The sequence below is a fragment of the Lipophrys pholis genome, assembly GCF_963383615.2.
Source record: "Lipophrys pholis genome assembly, chromosome: 20".
NCBI classification, from domain to species: Eukaryota; Metazoa; Chordata; class Actinopteri; order Blenniiformes; family Blenniidae; genus Lipophrys; species Lipophrys pholis.
The window spans coordinates 12,518,367-12,541,553 of record NC_137648.1 but is presented as its reverse complement, the minus strand read 5'-3'; the positions used below and the strand labels follow the sequence as shown (position 1 = coordinate 12,541,553).

Genomic DNA, 23,187 nt, shown 5'->3' with positions numbered 1-23,187 from the left:
TGCAGTGAAAAACAGTTCCAGTGAAAAGCGGTTCACAGTGAGGTCTGAGGAACCATTATGTTTCTTGGACAGATACGATGGTGTTGAATTCTTAAACAATTTTGTTCGACTGCCAACATGCTTGAGGGATGAACAAGAAGCTCTCATTCACAATGGGTGTATCATATACTTGAGAGGGGTTATTTCCCCACTATTTATTTAAAGTGAAACTGTGTTAAATTCACTTTCTTCCCCAAAACCACACCGGAATTTTTAACGTCACGCATTGGGAAGAGCCACTCACGACATCTGTGCTCGTCCTCTCCATGGGGACAGTCGAGGACTCCATCGCAGCGCAGTATGGAGGGGATGCAGCTTCTGTTCAAGCACTGATAAAACCCATCAGGACAGTCTCTCTGGGGAGGAACAGTTCCAGGAACCACGGTTGGGCACTGCTCCTCGTCAGACTGATCGACGCAGTCTGGCTCCCCATCACAGTGCCAGCTCTCTGGGATGCACTGATGCAGGTACTCACACTGGAAGTGGTCCACAGCGCAGGTCAGGGGTTGAGGAGTCACAGTTCCTGTGAGCGACAAGGATTAAACCAAACATCCACACCGAGAGCCTCAAACACAGTGAATCCCAGTGAGAGATATTTGCTTTAAGACAAAGATTGTAAGGACATATGCTAATGCTTGCTCTGAGACCATGAAATCTGCTTCCTCTGATAGTCAGTTGGTGCGGTGGTCCAGAGGTGAAAGGAGACCCTCGGGGTGGACGTGAGGAAACAATACAAAATAAATGTAATTGCTTTTCCTCCTCATTGCCCTCGGTCCTCTCCCTCAGCGCTGAACCTGTCTCTGCAGTGAATTTATACGGACCTACAGGGCAACAGGCTCCATTAACTTTCTACACTCTCCCCCGAGGGTCCACACAAACTGTGGAGAAGAGGACAAATGTCGGAGGACAAAAAATGGAAGTGGGCGGGAAAAAAAAAAAAAAAGAAACGGGAGAGGGTGAAAATTGAGGGCGATGAAATGGAGGACAGAGCTGTAAGGATGTGGTAAACTTTAATCTCTGTACCTCCGACCGAACACTCTGCGGTGTAGGAGATGTCATCCAGAGCGATGTCCGTCCACATGTCTCCACCCGCCTCTGCCTGGAAGGTCACTCTGAACGGCGTCGGGTTGGACAGGACCACATGGGCGTACGTCCACTGGTTGCCATGGTTACCGGTGGCTGCCCACATTAACAGTCTGGCACCGCTCGGTCCGACAGTGTAGACCTGTCAGGTTTGGACGACAGTAAGTGGCATTTAAGTGTGATATTTTGAAATATGTGGAGGAAACGTCGATGACTGGTCAGCAAATTTAAATGTCAAACTCTATTTTCGGCCTGCAAGTAACAATACCTTTTTTTTGCTATTGCCATTTCAATGTGGTACTCATGTTCAATATTTTGCCCTGACTTTAATTTCAACCTGCCATCCTAAAACCTCAAGCTATTTTGTGGTGTACCCACTCTGAACACTCTGCTTAAGCTCAGGAGTCAGAGATCTGCTTTTACTTAAACGAGTTTCCAGTTGCACAGGAGAAGCAAAAAATACATGACTTTATTACTTTGTTCACCTTTCATTAATGCAGTTTATACTGTGGCTTTTGTCTATTTTCTGTCAGAAAAATGACGAAGAAATTAGTTGAACAATTATTTGACACTTTAAGAAGAAATTCCAGACTTCAGGCTTCAATGAAGCTTCAATGAGCTCCTGTTGCCTCAGAAATGACAAAGCTGATGTCAAATTACAAGCTCTAAATGGTGCATGTTAGTTGACTCAAGACTTTTGAAAGACAGAATGAACAGAGAGAAGCTGACCAATAAGAAGCGATGGGCTGATAAAGACAGTTTGCTTTAAGGGCCCAGTAAAACATACATTTATATTCAGTTTCAGCTGGTTGTTGACACCAGAATAGTAACTATATACTGTATATATCACGAAATGAAGATTAAAGGTTTAAAAAAAAAAAGAAGAGAATTTCAATCCCTTTTAAAAATCTATTGGTAAATTACAAATATTTTGCACTTTTTTTAAGAGTTAATACAGTTTATATACTGTTCTACTGTGGAATGTGTGCCTCTGACATCTTTTGAATTTGTTCATATTGCAGCAAATATCTTCAGCGTCTCGTCCGTGTTCACACGTGGAGCACAATTCCTGTCTAATTAAGTTCCTTCTTTTTTAGTATTTCCTTCATGTTTGTTGTTTTCAAATTAACCCAGCCAAACAAAGAGACCTAAAAACAACATGAAAAGACGGATATGCTAATTGAGTGTGCGAGGCGACGTCCTCTGATGGATTATTTGCCGGCAGCGAGACTTTCATCGCCCTCATGTGTGGATCAGGTGATTGACAGTAAGCAGAGGCTAACGTGGAAGAGGACATGTAAATGAGACTTCAAGTTGGACTGTGATGGATCACTTGACGGCAAATGAAATGTTTCAAAAAAGCAACTTTATGATTAAACCTGCCACAAAGACTTTGAATCATTTATGGAAATGAAGCTCAGATTAGATCACCTTCAGCGTTCCCATCCTGTCGGAGCCGTTCATGAAGAACCAGAAGCGTAGGTGACACAGGCCGATGCTGGCGGGAAACGGACTCCTGGACGTCACCCTGGCAACATCCCCTTCCCTTTGAGCTGCAGTGTGGATGTACAAGAACTTCCCTCCTCCACCTTTTGGAGATAAAAGCAGCAGAGACACATTTGTAGCACATTTATGTAACATATGAGTGATATTTCAAAGTGATGATTGTTGAAACAGAGACAATGTAGGAGAATCCACGGCTAAACCGCCATCATTTACTGACAAAAAATAAATAAAACTCGAAACAAGAGAAGGGAGTTGCAGCGTTGAAACATTGCAGCCCGCAGCCAAAAGCTGCAGAGCTTCTTCTGCTTGGCGAGGCTTGGAGATGAGACGGCGCCCAGGCAATGCCAGAACAAAGTGGGAGTTTTCCACATGAGTTCAAAAGGATTTAAGGCCCCTCACAATCCACAGTGCACAGTTTACCCGGCTCCAGCCCACAATACTGAAAACCTGTGCTGTAACTCAAAACGAAACATCAAACCACGGTCTGAGCATTCAGAAAACAGATTGTTTACTGGGAGCGGCTGGGTGGACACAGGTTGCTCCATCATCCCCAAGTCGACATCGTCCAATAACGCGAGTGAGGGATGCGTGCAGACTCTTATCTTGTTCTGCCATATTTTACGTGCGCTTTACAGATAGCCGGCTTCATCGATCGCCTCTGTAGTGAGATCATGCATTCATCCAGTTCCCAAATGTCCACATTCATCCCTGCGATCAATAGGCTCAACTAGCCAATCAGAAACAGCTATGAACTCAATAACCCACTGACACACAATACGAGGAGGAGCTACAGCGGTGTCTCGGAGTAGGAGAGATGGTTCTCGGCCTTTGTGAGGTTTCTTGAACACAAGAAGCCTCACAAAAGGAAGCAAAAATCTAATCTTTATTTCTTATGGATTCTGTTTTGTTTCATGTTTAGTTTTCAGGCTAGAAAATAATTATCACACTGAGATAATAAAATAATGACAGTATTCCCATAAATGATTCGGGCCACGCTCAGCTCATTTACATTAAATGAGCGCCATCCAAAATGCTGCTCGTTGGCCAAAACCGGTCCAAGAGAAAGAAAGAAAGAAAGAAAGAAAGAAAGAAAGAAAGAAAGAAAGAAAGAAAGAAAACAACACGTTTTTCAACTCACCTTTGCCTTTTTAGTTTTACAGTGCAAGTTAACATGATAATGGTGTATGGATTCACCTAAACAAGCAGTAAGATGGATAGTTTAGATAGTGAAGGATTAAAGTTAAAGGTCAGAAGATTTTTTTTTTTTTTTTTTTTTTTACAGCTTTCAGCATCTGACAATGTGGAGCGTCAACTCGCAGAATAATCTCAGACAGCACCGTCCTTATTTAATTCAAATTAAGGGTATAGTCAAAAGGAAATGGGGGTTTATATTGCCGCGTTCAGATGAGGATAATTGTGACCTTAAGCTCGATTAATTTTCAATGAATCTGTGGAAAACGAGGTTTGATTCAGCAGCAAAGCTGTGCACAAGATAAACAACAAGTCTGTCGGTGTTTAGCTCAGTTTGACTCGCTGACATTGATCAGGGTGTTTTATTAACCCTGCCGTCACATGCATCGTCAGGCTCCTGTTTCCTTGCTGTCAAGTTGTAATTACAAAGGCTTTGCACTGAGCGGCTGGAAAACTGAAAACATGGAAGATGTCAGGAGGACACAATGTTTTGTTGTTACCAATTTTGAGAAGTTTTTGTTTTTGACAGCATTATTACAATTTCTGAAAATAAAGGAAGGGCAGGAAATACATGCAGTATTGGTTGTTGTTTTTTTTTTTTACATAAAGCGAAACCCAGCAGCAAAGAGGTCAAAGGTCAATAAAACTTCAGCCGTATGAGAGTTACTTGTGGCATGAATTTTGTTCACTGACAGATTTTATTTGATTCAAGTCAAATTGAAGCGGCAGTGAATCGGGAGGTGGAAATGTTGACATTGGAGTTTGAAGCTGAGTCCTGAGTCTGTTTCAAAAACACTTTGTTTGAAGTTTGGAAAGTATCTTGATTTTGGTTAAATCTTTTTTTTTTTTCACCAAGACAAAGTTGCTTACCAACTTTATAGGCATATGATGCCTTTTTTTTTAAAAATCAAAAACAAATAAAACCCTTACGAACAAGCTGAATGAAGACAACAGTCCTGACGTCTCCTCAACAACTGTTTTGTGATGTGCTACAGGTCAGAAAGTTACGTTTTTCAAATTCTGAAAGCATTGAAGAAGCAGCAGGGGGAATATTTAATGCAACAATAGCTGAAGCTGTTGCTTTATGTCGGCTGCCGAGGTTGAACCACCAGCATGAACATCTAAATCATTGTGCCTGACAGTAAATAATACATTTCCAGATACAATCATAGCCTTTAATCATTCAATATTTTCTTCTATCTGTCAAAACTTATGTTGTTTTGAACACAAAAACTATTACTCCAGTAAACAAGTCATGTTTTCATAAATGCATTAACTCAATCTCGTAGCAATACCAACAACAAGCGCTGAATCAAGTGTAAAACATATCTGTAGAGAATAGCTATAGTATGTTTAAAGTATTTAAAACTGATGTAACAGTGACAAAACATAGATAAAAGCAGACTTTTCTTTTTTAACATATAAGCTACAAAAACAAACAGAAAAAATGGGAACATACTCAGTATTGACTCAAAATTGTATAGGATTTCATGGTGTGAGGTAAACTGAAGCATGTTAGAAACTTCCCTAATCACAGAGCGTTGCATTTTCAAACTAACAGACAGGACCATTTGTCTATAACTGCCTAGGATATACCCAACAACCCAGACTTGTCAGAATGAAAATGAAGAACTGTGAACATAACACCGGCATTTATGACAACCGAATTGGACTTTGGTAAATGGATTTTACTGACTCTGCATTTTACTGCTTCAGCAGGCTCAACGTGCTTTACAGTCACATTCACAAGTTCGCTCACTTTATCATTCACGCACAAATGGCACTGGCTGCCATGTGATATGCTGCTTGGAGAGACTCAATGTTTAGCGTCTTTCCTAAAGACACTTGGACACATGGTCAGGGAAAGATGGTTCATCAAACTGTCTGCACTGGGATTGGAATATAATTTGCTGTACCGACTGAGCTGATTGAACCCAAGCAATGGTATTTCCCTGAGCACAACAATGTCGCACAACAGGAGTATCACATCAGAAGATGTCCAGTGAGAGGTCAACAATAAATGATGTGTTTTGTCATTTCACCAAGGATTTGGTGTGCGTGTGGACGTGTTTTTTCTAGTTGACAGAGTTGGCAGACCTGGACTGTGGTCGGCGTGCGGTCCGGCTCCAGGTGTCTGCGTCCTGTGACTGATCCGCCAATCAAAGTCAGCGTCCGGGTCTTGCAAGAGCTGGCAGCTTTCTTCCCACTGGGCAGCCTCCATGTTGAAATTACAAGCACCGGGAGAGCCAATTACGTGGTCTACGCAGGAGAAAGATGGAAAGAGGGAGAGGAGTCTGGATTGAGAGTTGTCTCTCGATTTAATAGCCTCACTGCCTGAGAAAGCCGTTTCCTATTTTCCACTCACTGCAGTCCATCTCATCAGATCCATCAGCACAATCGGCTTTGTTGTCGCACACCAGGTGGGACTCAATGCAGTGGCGGCAGCCACACATGAAATCTGTGACTACAGGACAACTCAGCAGCTCCACGGTACCTGCAAACACACAGATCTGAGGGTTAAACAACTGTCATTTGTCGTTTTTTTTTCCTATGCTGATGAATTAAATCAATCATGAGAGGAAAATGCTCTGATGAACAACTGTACACATTAAACTGCAGCGTTGCTGTGCTCTTCAGTAAAGGACACAGCAGTGGAGATGACAGTAAACACGAGCAGAGAAAGGCCTGTCAGGGAAATCAAAGACTCTTTCCTCCAGCTCTGCCGTGTTCCAGACAGAACAGAGGAAGGAAAAGAGATCAGGTGGAGCAGAGGCAGCAAACATATCACTGTTTTATGTGTTTGTCTGAGTGTGTGTGTGTGTGTGTGCTGTTAAGCTTCAAAGGCAGAGACAGTAAATGATGACTGAGATGACAAAAAAGAGCTGAACCTGATTCCGGGAGGTCAGCGGGGTTAAAACCATCCCAGAATACACTGAAAAGACAAAACATGTGTGTTTGGAGTTGATGGAAGTTGTGTATCATTTGGTCCTGTACAGTCTTGGTTCATATCGCCACACTGTGGGTCAGTTTTTATAGACGCATGTGGATAGTTGTTTGTTAGAAATGGAGAGGGCCTTGGCAGAGCGTAGAAAAATCCCACATGGTGTCCAGCCTTGTGCCAGGTCCCGTTTCATTTGGAACATCTGCCTCTGCCATCAGCATCAAAAGGCGTCTGTCAGCGACTGTCATCGCAAAGGAAAATCAAACGCCGTTCCTTCAAGACAGCCCGGCTCGCTCTCTCTCTCTTCCTCTCAGCGTGCCACTGACCAAATCAATTTTATACGACCAAAATATCAGCTTGAAGGATCATAAAATAATTTCACAGCATAATTGTAACTCCCTTAGGGAGATCATTGGATGAACACGTTGATGAAACAAAGATGGAGATAGATTTTATGCTATTTGATCCACATTATGTGATCCTGGCTGAACTCCTTTCTAGGTTCCTGCTCTAATTACTTATTCAGGTGCTTTCAGACACCTGGAATTGTCCAGACTTTACATCATTCGTTACCATACTTTAATCTTGAATTTAAAAAGAGACTGATTTATTGGTTCAGCGAGCTTCAAAGACACGATTAATGGCGATCAAACCTTTTTGTGATACAGGTCATCATGAACAGTCAATGAATGTCTACTATATCCCCTGAAAAACTTCAGTTAAATTAAAGCTACACAAAGAAGCAATACAAGGTTTTTTTGTTCTTTACCATCCAAGAGGATGGCTCATTTCTACTGAATGAGAGGTTCATTTGTAAAGTCTTGAGGGTTTATAATAATGCGGCTCAGGGTAAAAAACAATGTTCACACTGCCGGTACATCTTCATATTGTAATATTCGTCTCCAGATTTAATGGGAGCTGAGTGATGCTGTTTGCAGACAGTGGTTATACAAGCTGACTAAAGTTTAGCAGATGCGCGTGCGCGTGTGTGTGTGTGTGTGTGTGTGTGTGTGTGTGTGTGTGTGTGTGTGTGTGTGTGTGTGTGTGTGTGTGTGTGTGTGTGTGTGTGTGTGTGCGTGTGTGTGTGTGTGTGTGTGTGTCCTTTAATTGCCTGGTTAACAACAGAACTGAACTCGAAGCAGCAGTAGCAGATGGAGAAAGCCTTAAAGTTGAGGAATTCAAATGATTGGACTAAAAACACAGAATTTATGGTCTTAAAATACCAAATTGAATGGTATTAGCCTACAAATGTTATAGAATTAAATCTTTATTTTGCTGCTGTTCTACTTATTGCTCTTTTGTTTGATCATTACTCATCTGCAATGTGAACATTTGGTTTACTCAGTTAATATACTTTGAATTATTAAACACTCTTAAAATCACAATTCCAGTTTATTGTCATGATTGCCACACTATGGTGACATAGTCTGGACTCTGGAGTCTATGTGCAGAGTTTCTCACTGGGTGTGTGGGGGATTTGATTTCCAGGATACTCCATATTTCTTGCACAATCCAAACACATGTGCTTAGGATTAAGTGATGATCCTAAAGTTGCCCATAGGTGTGGATGTGAGTGTCTCTCCGTCTTTTCCCTTGTCATGCACAGTTGATCTTTCCAGGGTGTACCCTGCCTTTGCTGCCAGCGGGAATCGTCTCCAGTGCCCTGCAACACTAAGTTGGATGAAGCGATACAGAAGACGGATGAACGGATGGATACATTATACTACATCATTGGAAAAATCCTGGTAATTGGCCCAACATTTTTCACTCAAAACAGCAAATGTCAGCTCCAGAGGGACTGGTGGAAACGTGAATGTCAGGAGTTTTTATCCAGGAAAACGAATGACTGGACAAAATCTCATGACAATCCATCCAACAAACTTTTATATTAACAGACACGCATTCCTAACTCCAGAGGCCAACTTAAAACTAAGATAGAAAATGAATCATCTATATTGCATATATGTAGTGTTGGTGCTTGTCACCTACTTGGGGCACAGTTTGTGAACTCCAGGTCGTCGAGGGCGGCTCCTCCGCTCATGTCGGTTGAGCGCATGCCTTCGAATATCACCTCAAAGTTCCTCAGGTTCCTCAGGGGGACCTCTGCTCTGAACCACTCTTTCCCCTGATGCCCTGTTTTATTCCACACCTCCAACAGAGCGTTCTCCGTCTGTGGAAAAGAGCAACAAGGGAATCATGCGGCAGCAGCTCTCATGCTGCTCCGGTTACAGGTCTAACGTCAACGGAAATAAACTTTCTGAGAGCCTTGAAGTCTGTAACAGTTCCTCAAACTCTCATACAGTCACATGTCAGGAATGAAGAACTTTAGGTAAAAATGAGCTGAGATTAAGTTTTGGACAGACATGCTGTTGCCGAGGAACAGGGAATGCCACCAAAGAGGAGACATTAAAGTCTCGTTTGCATAACATGGTACTAATGGGTTCCCTGCCTTCAGACCTGCTATTCAGACTGAAGCGCCGCTCTCCCTCAGCTATGGTAATGGATTTCTCTCATGACACACATGGAACATATTAGAAGACAGACCAACATGTATTCCTCTGTAAGTCCACTCAGTCCTTTCCCATGGTGCAGGCCAGGCTCTAAATCACAAGTAATACGGCTTTCAAACACTGAATGTGCCTTTGAAAAGAGGCTTTGTGGATGTGTGTCTTTTATGAGCCAGGATCTGACCGCCTGTTTTCATTGTCAAGTCATATGTGTCAACAAGACATATATGTGAGGCACATCACATAATAGAATTCAGTCTATTCTTACGAATATGTAAAAGGGAAAGATATTAAATGGGGAACACACAAACGGAAATTTCTACATTGTTATGTAGACTAATATCAGATGGCAAACATAATTAACCATGTATAAGCTTCCTACTGTCTTTTTCCATCACACATTTGAAAGTGTATGATCCAAGTCCGTGACTTCAGACTACTAGTATAATGAATTATTGTGCAGTTTATCATTCTGAGTCATTTCTACTTTAAAGATCAGGATTAAGACTTTCCTACTTAATAAGGCTTATAGCGAGTGCTGCTTGAAGTCATCATGCATTATTTTATAGTTGAGCTGCTGAGGTTTGGACTGCTGGGGAACTTCTTTACTCTCCTCTCTCACCGTCTAAACATTAGGGCAGCATCACTGCAGGTCAATACCTTTTCCTCTCCTGTAGCCTGGGTTCTGTCCTCATCTGTTTCTCATCTGTGGCCTCATTAGATGGCACTATATTCATTGTTGTTTGATCTTTTCTATCCCAACCTCTTCTAAACAATAGCTTTTACTGAACAATAACATCAACCAGTTACAGCAGGTACCTACAACTCCCAGGTCTGCTTCTACAGGATATTTCCAAATAATACTGTTTCCATTTTCATGACCTTAATATTATAGTACTGTGAAATGCCTTATCATAGTAGACATGTATAAAAATGAATTAAATCACATTTTAATGGGTTTTTCTGAAATGTTGAAAAAGAGTGAAAAGTCTATGTATTTTCATTGCTATTTCCGTCTAACTGTCCTTCTTTTGGCTGCTCCCTTCACAGTAGATCATCTGCCTCCGTCTCTCCCTTCACTCTGCCTCCTCGGATGTTACATCAACAACCGCCATTACCTCCTTCATTACATATTTTCTCCAATATATCCTCTATTTCACCTCTGCACATGTCCAAACCATTTTTAGTCCTGTCCATTGTGATCACTTCTAATAAACATCCCAGCATCTTCATCTCCACCTTTATTCTCCTACCATTAAGAGAGCACCACTGACTCCAAACCAAACATCATATCACTTCTCATTACAGTCTTGTAGGCTTTCTCCCTCAGTCTTGCTGTCATATTTTGAGTTGGGACTGGGGCATGACTTTGCTGAATATCACTTGAGAACGAAACAAGATTTTGGAAACATGTTGTCATGTAAATATCGGCAGACAAAGAATCTATCCTGTTTGATAAAGTGAAATAAACTACTTCAAAAAGTCAGGAAATATTTCATGAACGGTCATTTATTTGTTGTAACAGTGCCTTTTAGCAACCATTGGAAAGACAGATTATTTACTGTTTAAATGGTGAACATCTGTAAAGAACGAGCATTTGTGTGGTGAGGAGCAGAACTGAGGATGTGGGTTGGAAAATGTGCTCTTCTCTGCCAGTTCAAAGGGAAAAAAGCTTTTCTACTGACTTTTGCCTGGTGTTGTTTGGTGTATTTACCAAAAGGTAACAAAAAACTAATTTAATACCTGAGCTTTACCATGGTCCGCTGATGGGATTTAATTTGGTTGTTGTTATTGCTCGGCCAACATCTGGCTGGATATGTCAACCCTCTCATGAGCTAGAAAAAGGGCTTCATGTGGTACTAAAAGAAACTTTTGAACTCTCATCCCTTTCTAATGTGCTGCTTAGCCACATAAACTCAATTGACTGACAGTGATAAAGTGTTTCACTTCTCTTTTAACCTTCCTGCAATATAGAATTGGCTTAACATGATGAAAACTGGCATAAAGACCATGTTCAAAACACTTCTTTGACAAATCACATTCAGTTGATCGAAAATGTGAAGTGTGTTATGGTTTTCCTGGAGAGAAGTTGGTGTTGCTGGTTTCCCAAATTTTCATTGAACTGCAGGCGTCTTTATCTGAGGAACATACAGTGAATGAAATGAGAGCATGAAGGAAAGGATAAGAATGAAGTGCAAGTGCACACACACGCTTTCTGTCTTTCTATTTTCTCACTTGAGTTGATTGAAGTGGATCTAATTAGCCCTCAGGTCAACACAGAGAACGTGAGCCTGGTTAAACCAGCAGGTCTTTAATAGTGGATCATATAGATTTAACTACGCTGTGATTAATAGCAACTTCCTTGTCCTCTCTTTTATAAAGGTGACGGACTAACTGCAGGTCCACAATGTCACCAAATCAGGAGAATGTTAATGCACGGCAAACTTCTCTGGATGCAGCATGTGAACCAGTGAATGTCACACCAAGAGTAGACTTTTAGACAATAACACATCTGACTTTCTGGACTTGAAAGAGCAACATGTGACCAGAGACTCGATTGCAATGGAAACAGACCAGGTCTAATGGACTCAGAACCAGAGGACGAGCAATGTCACATTCTACGCCGCCGATTGAAAGCCTATTAAAATGCACCCTTGGGTGAGGCATGCACAGGCTGTCTCCTCTGCTTTCTGCCAATGGAGCCCTGGCTTGAAATAATCTTGTTACTGTGAGAGTAGAGCACAGATTAATAGGCAGCGTTACAGCAGGACTTATCCAGATTTATGTCGCGGAGTAAAGGCTCAATCCATAAAAGCAGCCTGAGAGCGATGGATGACTACGTGATACGTGCTGATGCAGCTCGGGCTTGATGTTTGAGTGGTTCGTCAGTCCAGGCGTTTATCCAATCAATTTGAAGCGTCATTTCCGAAACTTGAAGGAGGAAAAGATTCAGTTGGACTAATTTGCATTGTTTCATTTAATTATCCACCAGGAGAAAATTAAGAGGTAAAAAAGAAAAGAAAAGAAAAAGCAAAGCAATATTCACCCTGAAATTTATATTTTAAGAAAGAAACAAGTAATTTCAAATAATCATATACTGAAGATTCCACAGAGCTGGAATCCAATTTGTATTCATGACTTTTTCATTTTATGCAACACTGGCAGCTGTTTTCCTGTGGACACACCTTCCTTTTAGAGCGCATTTATTTATTTATTTTTATACGTGGTCTGTGCGCAGTGGAAAAAAAGTGTGTTGTTTCTGTGATAGGACCGTGTTTAACGTCAGGGCCATGTAGGAGTGATTATTCTTGCCATGCCGTGTTTTATTTGAGTCCAACCTCCTCTGACTGGCAGATGTTTGGCTGACCATAATGGCGAGCCACATATGAATCCACAAATGCCATATTTAAGTACATAAATGAGCAAATAGTAGGCTGTGCTGTGATTTCTCTCAATCACTGTAACTCCGGCATGATTCGAAATGCATCCGTCGGTGAGGCAAACAAACACACTGCTTTCACAAAGTGCTATGAAATATGCATGACGCCTGAAAAGGTGAGCGACAGATCCATCTAGTGAAAGGAAAAACATACTTTTCCTCAAGACAAAAGCCTTATTCTGTCGATACACAGCAAAACAGGGAACCGTTTGATATCAATTTCATGTAGATAGAGACATGTTTACACACTTATCTCTGTTTCACAAAGGAGGACTCTGATTGAATAATTCAACATTGTGGGAAATGAATGTATCTGCTTTCTTTCTGAGAGGAAGTTGATAGTACTCTTATGTCTGTGCAGTTAAGATTAAGATGTTGCCTGCAGGCTTGTTGTTTTATGCTGTTTAAACTAAACGTCGGGCAGATTTTGTTACTTCGGGACGGAGCAAGATTAAAGGCAGCCTGCTGTGTTTAACAAAAAGAGGTTTTTGACAGTTCTGTCATGTTTAGTTTTCTCCCACCAAACCTTTCTCCTACTAAACCATCTCTAACTCGAAGATTCCATGTGAACAAAATTAGTCCAAAGAAAACCATGAATTTGGCCTTGGCATTAGTTAGTTGCAAACATATGTGGAAATTATGCACACATAGTTTTATTTTGTTATTCCTTGTTTAAACTCGTTGTTGTTGTTTTTTTAAACCAGATACATTGTGGTGCGACCGGGGGCAGCAAACATTTATTTTTAAAAAATGGTAATATTCATGTTTGAGTTTGCTCATGTACCCGCAAACTAAGTGCAAATTGTGATTGTCATTTTTCTTTTTTTTGTGCTGATTTACAATCAAAGGACAATAACAGTCCTGGTATTAACTGATATCTGATAACCAATATCAGCTGAATAGATAGATGCTATTGGATATTTTCCAGGACCCAAAGGTACACCTTCGACAGACGACACAACTCAATGGATTGGATCCCAGATATAGGGGACATTAAGGGATTTGTAAGATAAAGATACGTATAGATGTGTTCAAAAATTTGTTTTTTTTGCTGCACCCTGGCGCATTTCTTTCCTCAAAAGTGATATTAAAAGGGAAGATGACAACAGAATAAAGCAGATTGATGCTGTTTTTACACAGTTGCGGTCTCGAGAATTGGGATTTCTGTGCCACCTTTTTCCCCCATGATAATTGCACCAATGTTCTTTTCATGTTTTTTTTTTTTTTTTTTATGTTGACTCATACATACTGTATCTTTACTTGTTTCCAGGGTGGCGTATAATGGAAGTAAACCATCAATGGTTTAGATGCAGCGTCTGGCACATGCATGCTCCAAACTGAAGACCATGCATGGAGGCCAGCAGAGGTTTGGGAGTTTGAAAACTGGCAGCTGTGCAGTATTGATTTAACCATGGGGCATCCACCTTTTGTTCAGCTCCTTGTCTTACATTTCCAGTCCACTTGGCCGTTGAAGACAGACAGTGAGGGTGATAAATAACGACTCCTAGGAACAGTTCACAGGTCTGGTGATATAAATAGACCCGTCTGTTGAGCCCCATCTCAACTTCAGGGAGGGAAACACTTGCCAGGTAAATATAATACCTCCACTTGGTCACACCAGTATCATTACTCCCTTTTTACTTCAATAAACCTTTATAGAATGCTTACATCTCATTTGCACAGCAACATTTGCACATAGTATGACTGTGTGTGTTTCTAGTCTCGTCTGTGCAAATGCGTTTGCATGTTTGAATTGATGTGGTTGCCTGGACTCAAGGCAACATCGAAGCCATAAAAGACGCTATAATGTGGTAAATGATATCACAAAGCAATAATCTGTAAGTGCTAATGTTTTTGAACCTTCTAGGTCATACATGCACTTAACATCATTTACATCTCGCGGGAAGATGTGTGCACATAATACCGGTCTCAGATATTGGTTATCGCTCTGTATCTGTCTCCCCACATTCACCCATCCACACCACACACACACACACACACACACACACACACACACACACACACACACACACACACACACACACACACACACACACACACACACACACACAGTCTAACATCATGCCGGATGACCTCTGAACTCACCACTCTCTCCGTCTACGCCCCAGTGTGCAATCGGTTCCCCCACCTCATTTCGATGTCGAGAGTCGACCTTCTTCAAAAGGCCACATTGTGCATTCTCCAGCCATACGTGAACAAGGTGAACATGTAAAGTAGCCCACATGCATTCATCATCTCCTGCCTCTCAGAGAGACACATAATCAATCAAATGCTTTGTGAGCTGGACTCAAAAACCAGGGAATTCCCATCATTTGCATTTCTAAGTTCAGGAAAGGTCCGTCTGCACCGGGCTGTAAAGGTAAAATCGATAGCACAGAGCACTCTAACTAATCACTGAATTAAAATGAGCATTTTAATAAAAACAGTATCGACAATCAGAGGTGTTAGGGCAAGAATAATTGCAGGTTATGAGAAACGTAAACTGACGTGTTCCTTCACTAGTAAAACGTTTCACTTCAGCAGAAGCCCAAAGTCCATAAAACTTCAAATCGAATTCACAAAAGAAAAAGCTTCAAAAGCACTTTGGGCATAGAAGTAACCATCCCAGACTAAATGCTGAAGACTGGCCTCACATTATAATTGCTGAAAACTGGTTGCATCATCCATCCTATTTAATGAAGAGTGCATTCACAGAATAACAAACACAAGGCAGAGCAAAGCAATGTCCATTTTATTGTTTAGCGTGTATACAAGAGGGACTATCCATTTCTTCTGATGGCCACATCAATAATTAATTGTTAGAATCAGGTGATCATCTATTTTCTTTTAAAATGATCTCCATGATTATTTTGATTGGTATCTTATTAAAAGAATTTTTTATTTTATTTTTTTTAATTAATATCACTTTTGCACAATGGTTGCCACTCTTGCCTCATAGTGAGGACTTTAAAGCTGTGGGGTATTTCTGTGGGGAATTTATCCCTCCAATATTAGCTTTTCATCATTGGCTTCCTATTAAATGCAGGACAGAATTCAAAATTCTTCTTTCAACCTATAAAGCTCTTAACAACCAAACTCCATCGTATCTTAAAGTTGCTGTCATATTACCCAGCAGAACACTTGGTTCTCAGAGTGCTGGCTTACTGGAGGTTCCAAGGTTTTCTAAATGCTGACATAGTCTCTACTTTCGTTGTTGGACTTGAAACTTTTCTATTTGGCAAAGCTGACAGTGAGAGCTGTTTCACGCCAACCTGGACCATTTTCTAGTGACGCTGCTGTAGGTTTAGGCTGCTGGGAGACCTTTACTCTACTGGGCTCCTTTCTTCATACAGTGATATTTTCACTATTTCCTGTCAGTAATATTCTCTCTATCTTTTTACATGTTGCTCTCTGTCTCTGGCCTATTATTTTCACTCCTTCTATCCCTTGACTACAACCAGAACAGCAGAAAGTCTCCACCTCTGAGCCCGGTGTTCTGCAAAGGTTTCTTTCTGTTAAAATGTTTTTTTCTTTCCCACTGTCGTTTATGCTCACTCATGTGGAATTGTTGGGTTTTTCTCTGTAAAAGTGCCTTGAAATGACCGTGTTGTATTTGGCTCGACATAAACAAAACGGAATTGAAGTGATGAAGTTTCTGAAATGTCTGGTAACATTTACAGTGGCTAGTTTTTCCCTTGTGTGAGTCACAGCTTCTCGAAAATGTGTTGCCATGTTTCAAATTTCAAAATATTTGCTTTAATTTCCAAAATATCCTTATAGTCACTGCAGATATCTGAAGTCAATCTGGAACCTTTCTCAATTTAGTTCTAACACCGGATGAGAAACAAGTCCGTAACGTTTCAGTCTGGTCCTCATCCAACAGCCGTTCTCACTTCTTTTAACTGATCAGTTTTGTTTGATGTTTGATGACAATTTGATGTTTGGACTGAGAGGAGATCCCATATTAATTGCGGTATAGCCGGGAATATTTGTTGATATGCATGGCCTCAAAGTATGTCGATATTAGGTTTAAATTAAAACCTTATAAATAGACACTTTAAACCATCTCAAATGACTATTACAGGACATTCATGTGTCCAAACATTTCATTGTGAACACCAAAATGTATTGTTTTTATCTGGTAGAGTTCATGCAAAGCTTGAATGAGTATTGTGCGACATGCACATTACGTTAGCATGTTGACCCAAATTTTACACGGAGTTTGAGGTATCTTTGTGACATTCATATGACAGACACAATGCACCTGTCCACTGTTATTTCGAGTGAAATTTTGATTTTGTAATTCCGTGCATCTCCAACTAGTCCTGACGGTCAGTCAGTTGCCTGAACTGCACAGAAACACATGCTGGTGGTCCTCCTCTTGCTGTATATACAGGACAATATTTTACCAAACATTCCCACTTGGAACAAATGATCTACTCAAGCAAAACACAACAAAGTTGATTTAAGTGTATCAGCACTGCGGGATGGAGGGCAGAATAAACCACCAAATTTACATGTCAGAAAGCTACAAGCAGAGACCTTAATCCCTGAAAGTCAACCATGCATACACAAACTAGATGGATGAACGCCTAACAAGCAAGAAGCCTTAAGAGCTGGCAGGGATGGCGTGTGCCCAGACGGAGGGGTAGGGCCGCTTTGGAGTGTCCATGATCCGCACCACTCTTATCCACCCCCAGCAGACACCCATAGATCTAACAAGCAGTGGCTGGGAGCTTGTAACTTGGTAAAAAGACAACTGGGGCTGTCAGACACTAGAACACAGCAGTGCTGATATGATGTGATTACGGCTTTCATTAACATAATTAAATGTAATCAAGTTCTATTTCTGTCTGAGCATTACCATGGTAACAATGTGTGACAGATGGCGGGGAGTCTTTCACAGGCCACCATTATTTGGCGGCTTTTAAAGTGGAAATGGAGTGAAGCCACACCTGAGTCATGACACAAGACTTCTGGCTTACCTTGATGAGCAGTCGGATGGTTCCCGAGGCCTTATGGGAGATGTAGTACCAGAAGGAGAGCTTGCAGATGGCACTAGACTCTTTCCAAACGGAACTTCTCATATGGGCTTTATCTCCTTTCAGTCCAACTGGTGTGGCTTCCAGAAACATAAAATGACCTCAAAAAAGACAAACAGAAAAGACGTGATGAAGGGGAGGAACAGTGTGGTTTTAGACGCCACTGACAATACAGCAAGGTCACACAGAGTGCTAAGGGAGTGAGAACCAGGGGTGACAGAGCAGTATTTGATCCTTAGTGTATTATCAGACTGCCTCTTGAACCATCAGGATCATTTCAATTCTCAAGTCAGAAAATATGTTTTTAAACTAACCTAAATCGACTTTTATAAAATTCAATACTTTTTAGAACTACAGTCTGATTCTATCAAACATTATTAACTTATGAAGTCATTTGCCCTCAGGTGCATATTCTTTCATGGCTTTGTGCAAATTACCAATAAAAAATAAAAAAGTCATATCTTTACTTCCAGTTCCCAATTTCCTGGCGAATGTGACAAACACATAAGGTAAATCATAAAATCTGAATTTTGTTTGCATATATGAGAGCTGTTTACCGTGAAAATGTTCAGTCCTGAATAATACAAATCAAGTGAGAATACAGTTTTGTCGCAATGCTTCAGTTGTTATTAAATCTTATTTAAGGCCTTCAGTTGTCAGTAATGCCATCGTGACTGAAATTCACAAATAGTGTTATCAAATGTTTCACAATTCACAAATATTCCAGCAGATTTTTGAAGAAAACATTTAGTTTATTTGTGTTCTGGGAGAAGAGGAAACAATAAGCCACGCTTCTTGTTGGTGACAAATCCCTTACTTTGTGTCCTATTGTACACAGCATGACAAGAGATCACCCTGTCTGCACTGTAAACCGTTTCTACTAACACTTTCTATTTCCAGCATGAAGTAGGAACATAATTGTCAATAGCGACTGCCCATTGAGTGAACCAAGAAATCAACCAGAAGTAAATCTTTTAGGTTAACATTAATACGCTTAAAGCATCAGCGCCTCCTTAACATCTTCGTATGTGATATATGCATGTTTGTTTATTTATTCATGCATATAGCTTCTTACTACGCACATTGTATAATCGAATTTCAGCCCTGCATCAATCACAAGAATTATTACCTGCTGTACATTCACCCAGAGACAAGCAGGTCATTGATTTTACCTCTGAAGTGGCAAAAAACTTGAATTAAACATGAGCGAGAGAGCTGACACGGCATTTTGGCTTTGATAATGAAATTTCATTCATTCTGATTATACAAAATCTGCCCCTATAGATGCATCTTCTAAAATAAACAATGACATTTTAAAAAGGACTAAAAGGGTGAAGGTAATTTTTCTTCATGAAGGATGTCATTGGCTGCCTTTTTAAGTTTGTGTGCTGTTTGAAGAAAGACAGCAGATTACATACCACTCTCACTCATCAGCGTGTGATCATATGGAGGCCTGATGCTTTGGACGGATCCAGTACCGAGCAGCCAGTCAAACTCATCAGCCAGCGAGCTCTTCCAGCCACAGCGGCCGCTCTCAAAGGAGCAGGAAGTCCCACAATCCTTCTCATCTGTGCCATCGCCACAGTCATCTGTGAAGTCACAGATCTGTCCCCGACTGTAACACCTGCCATTCCCACAAGGCAGAAACCCTGTAGGACAGAGCCCTGGGAATAAAACACACACATATAATTCAGTTATAACATAGCACAGTGGAATTTGAAGTGGTTCCTGGGTCAAATGGTAAGTATGCTGACTCGTGCTGGAAGTTTTTTTTCTTCAAGAGCAAGACATCTCAGAGGTCAGGATAGAAATGAGGACATTGAAATGTGTATGAGGAATGGGGGCTCTTTCTTTCTATATCCTGGTTGCCAATCCATCACATGCAAACACAGAGACAGACAGTCTCTCTCAAAGGCCACACACGCAATTCAGCGTCACCAATTAGCCACAAACACACGCTTTTTGTACTCTGTCGAGAAGCTGGAGTACCCGAAGTAATTTAATGAGAACAGCATGCAAAACCCACACTTAAAGACCCCCAAGTCTGGAATAAACCTGCAATATTCTCACAGTGAGTCAAGAGTACTAACCACTAAACACCAAATGGCTGCACAAACATCAGCAAGACCAATTAATTGAAGTTTTATTTGATGCACAATTGTGCTACATTTTGAGGCTTGTGGGTGTTCGTACCTAAACATTTTCACTTTCCACTTCTTCCGCTAAGCCGTGAAAACTAATGTGCACTGCTAAAACTATTAAAGGACTTTAACCAATGATGGTAATCATATTGTTATTTCTCACCTAAAAAAAACAAAAGAAACTACTACCTCCGGCTTCAGCAGATTAACCTGCACCGCAAGGCTTTAGTATCAGTTTTAGAGCAGGAGAAGTCAAGCCAAGTGGAAGACCATTTGCATGCAGCATCAGGGTCTCTTTAAGAGGCTTAGGATAACAAAGAAACATGGGACTCTAAGCCCAAATCACTGCATCATCGGGTGGCAGTGCTGGAAGGGGCAGGAATCTGCCTTTTTTGTAGCCAGACATTCCAGCAGGGTCTCTGCTTGGCTTTGGAGAGTGTTATAAAGAGAGATGAGGCATGATGAAGAGGGGTGGTAACTGTAATTAAAGGAGGGAAAAAGGGTATAAGTCCTTCCTAATCCTTTGTTCCTCTTCAGACGCACAGGACCAGAAGCAATGAGTCTCAACAAAAGCACATAGGAAGCCAGGAAGCCACAGCTCCTGACTGTGAAGCCAGGCTGCTCCCCAGTATATTGAGCTTGATCTTTTTTTCATTTTGTGAAGCTAATAACACTGTTTCAGTCATAATATCTCTACACATGTCACTACATGGCTACAGACCTTTATCAATTCATCTACACATATTTTTCCCACACATGTTTTGAGCCTGAATTTTACACAGTGCAGTGCAATGGGACCTTCTTACCAAGGACCCCCCTCAGTAGGTGCATCAAACACCCAGAACAACATACTGCCCCCTGGTGCAAGGGTGCTGTTTGAGAGCATCGCACACCAATCAGCCACATTATGACCACTGACAGGTGAAGTAACATTTATTGAAGTAATGTGACATCCATCGGTCAGTTTGTTAGAGGTTAAGAGAATATTTTATGCTCAAATTTGATATTTGAAAAAGTGGCCAATGTAAAGATTGATTAAGTTAGAAATAATAATAATACAAAATTGTGTTGGTACACTCCAAGGCTATTGATGTGTTCACTGATACAAGTAGTCCCATGGGGGCCAAATTTTGCGGGTCACAATCCAATTCCCAAACTTGGTAGCCAATCCTCATCTTCGGGAAAGACCCTGAACCCAAAATACCTCTCTAAGAGATGTCACCTTTGTTGTAAATGTGTGCAGAAATGGGTGAATGTGATTAAGAGCGTACAGACTGCTGAAGAGAGGATGTGCTAATGATTTCACTAATGTGCTATATTAGTGAAATCCATTTACCATAAAGAGTCTGCTGCTAATAGCTTAGTACCAGATTGTACAGCATATGAACCTTCAGAGGATGAATGGACGTCATGCTTCAACAGATCAGAGCCGCTGTGGCAGCAAAAGCGGATGCATGCCATCTTAGGCGGGTGGTTATAATGTTATGGCTGATCAGTGTCTGAAGAAACAGTAAATTATACAGAGATACTTCTGGAATTACAAGTCTGATGAATAAAATTAACTGAGTGATGCCATTTAAACATGTCATATAAACCACAGTTTTATGATCCGTCTTCATTTGGCAGCAGCATGAAGCAGCATAAAAATAGGATGAGTTTTGTTTTCACATTTCTAATCTACATAAAATCTGTTTTTCTTTTTGAAGTTAAATGACTGACAATCACAAGCTTCAGGATTAACAGTATTATCAGGTGGGGGGATTCTGTTGCTGTAGAGTGGCTCAAGCTGAAAATCTGGAGTCATTGTTCTGGAATGTTTTTTTATGAATAATAGTGAAAAACAAACATCTATTTGATTAATCTTTCTTGTCATCTTCTGTGTGAAACATGCAAATTTAGCTTTTTTATCTCTATCAGCCCACATCACTCTTTTCTGATTGGCCATCATTCAGGAAGTCTCTCTTCCATCACTACCGAGCTTATTCACATGTAGAATTGAGAGCTTGTAATTTGACACCAGCATCCAGAGTTTGCAGCAGTTAAAGTAAAGTACAGATACTTGAAAAATCGACTTGATCACAGCAACAAAATATAAATTCTTTGTGACTTGTCACATCTGCATGTCCTATCTTCATGCCTGAACTGTGACCTCAGAAGAGCAAGAATCATGCAGATAAAGTCATTTTTGATATGAGGAACTCTCGCCTCATCGTGGGACGTTGTTCATTCAAGTCCCGGAGGGCCTTTCTGTGTGAATCTTGGTTTCTTCCCAAAGTGGTCTGCAGGATGGAGTGTGTGTGGTTGGCATAATGAGCTCACACTCTACAATTACGTCAATATGAATCTATTAAACTAACATTTTAGCATCTGATGTTCTACATGACATTTCCCTGAACAGGGATAAATAAATGGGAAAGCTGAGGGTAAAAGCAGCCATTGGTCAGTCATGTGTCATATACACAGTGGATTGAAGTAGTGAGGGGAAAAAGCCTCAGCGGCTGCCTTATATAATTAGTTTCTGCCGTCTTTGACGTCAACAATATTACTGTACATATTGTGGAGCCTGCAGCTGCTGAGAGTTAGAGACAGCAAGTTCCATCCACACTCGCATCCCTTCTCCGTTGATGCTCCATAGCAGCAGGATGAACTTCACTTCACTGTCAGAGCAGCGCCGTTACTCCCTGGCTTAAGCTTCAAGTAACTCTTCATATGTCTCTTCTCTGTCAGATCACTTTTCCTCCCATCCCTATTTTGCTTTGGTTGCTTAACCTTTGTGTGTCCAGAAAATGATCGTTTCATGTTTTGAAAAGAAGAAACATATCCTCTGCAATTTCGGGTGTCACCATATTTTCCTGCTAAATTATTCACTGGAATGAAGGCTCGGGCCTGTTCCTAATCTAATCCATGGTGCACATGTTGGGCAATTTTATTCTACATGTAGATTCACTTTACAAAATTTGCTTTGTGGTTTCTAATCCTGCAACCTGGGGCTTTAACTGAAAGATGTTGAAATGAAACGATTGAAGCAAGAGGCATTACGAGACGACAAACTGCCGGTCAGATACTTTGTGGATAAGCAGGATTAACACGGCGTCATTGTTGGTGTGTGTTTTATACTGCAGACCACAATAATAATTCATCAGCAACTGATTGATACTCCTGCTCCTCTGTTGTTAAACTATTCTGTAAGTACTAATACAGACAAATGAGAGAGAGAGAGAGACAGATTTATATTCTCTCTCTCTCTCTCTCTCTCTCTCTCTCTCTCTCTCTCTCTCTCTCTCTCTCTCTCTCTCTC

General features: G+C 40.9%; 1 protein-coding gene across 1 annotated transcript in view; it reads right to left on the bottom strand.

Annotated features, from left to right (window-relative positions):
• Positions 1-23,187, bottom strand: part of malrd1 (MAM and LDL receptor class A domain containing 1) — a gene marked incomplete at its 5' end in the record, with an annotated part of 56,929 nt that overhangs the window by 8,096 nt on the left and 25,646 nt on the right. The window contains 8 exons of the mRNA XM_080489958.1: positions 284-562; positions 1,063-1,264; positions 2,554-2,711; positions 5,917-6,078; positions 6,185-6,313; positions 8,750-8,930; positions 17,692-17,849; positions 19,167-19,412. Of these exons, the coding sequence (XP_080346084.1) occupies positions 284-562; positions 1,063-1,264; positions 2,554-2,711; positions 5,917-6,078; positions 6,185-6,313; positions 8,750-8,930; positions 17,692-17,849; positions 19,167-19,412 (1,515 nt within the window). The remainder of the gene's footprint in view (positions 1-283; positions 563-1,062; positions 1,265-2,553; positions 2,712-5,916; positions 6,079-6,184; positions 6,314-8,749; positions 8,931-17,691; positions 17,850-19,166; positions 19,413-23,187) is intronic.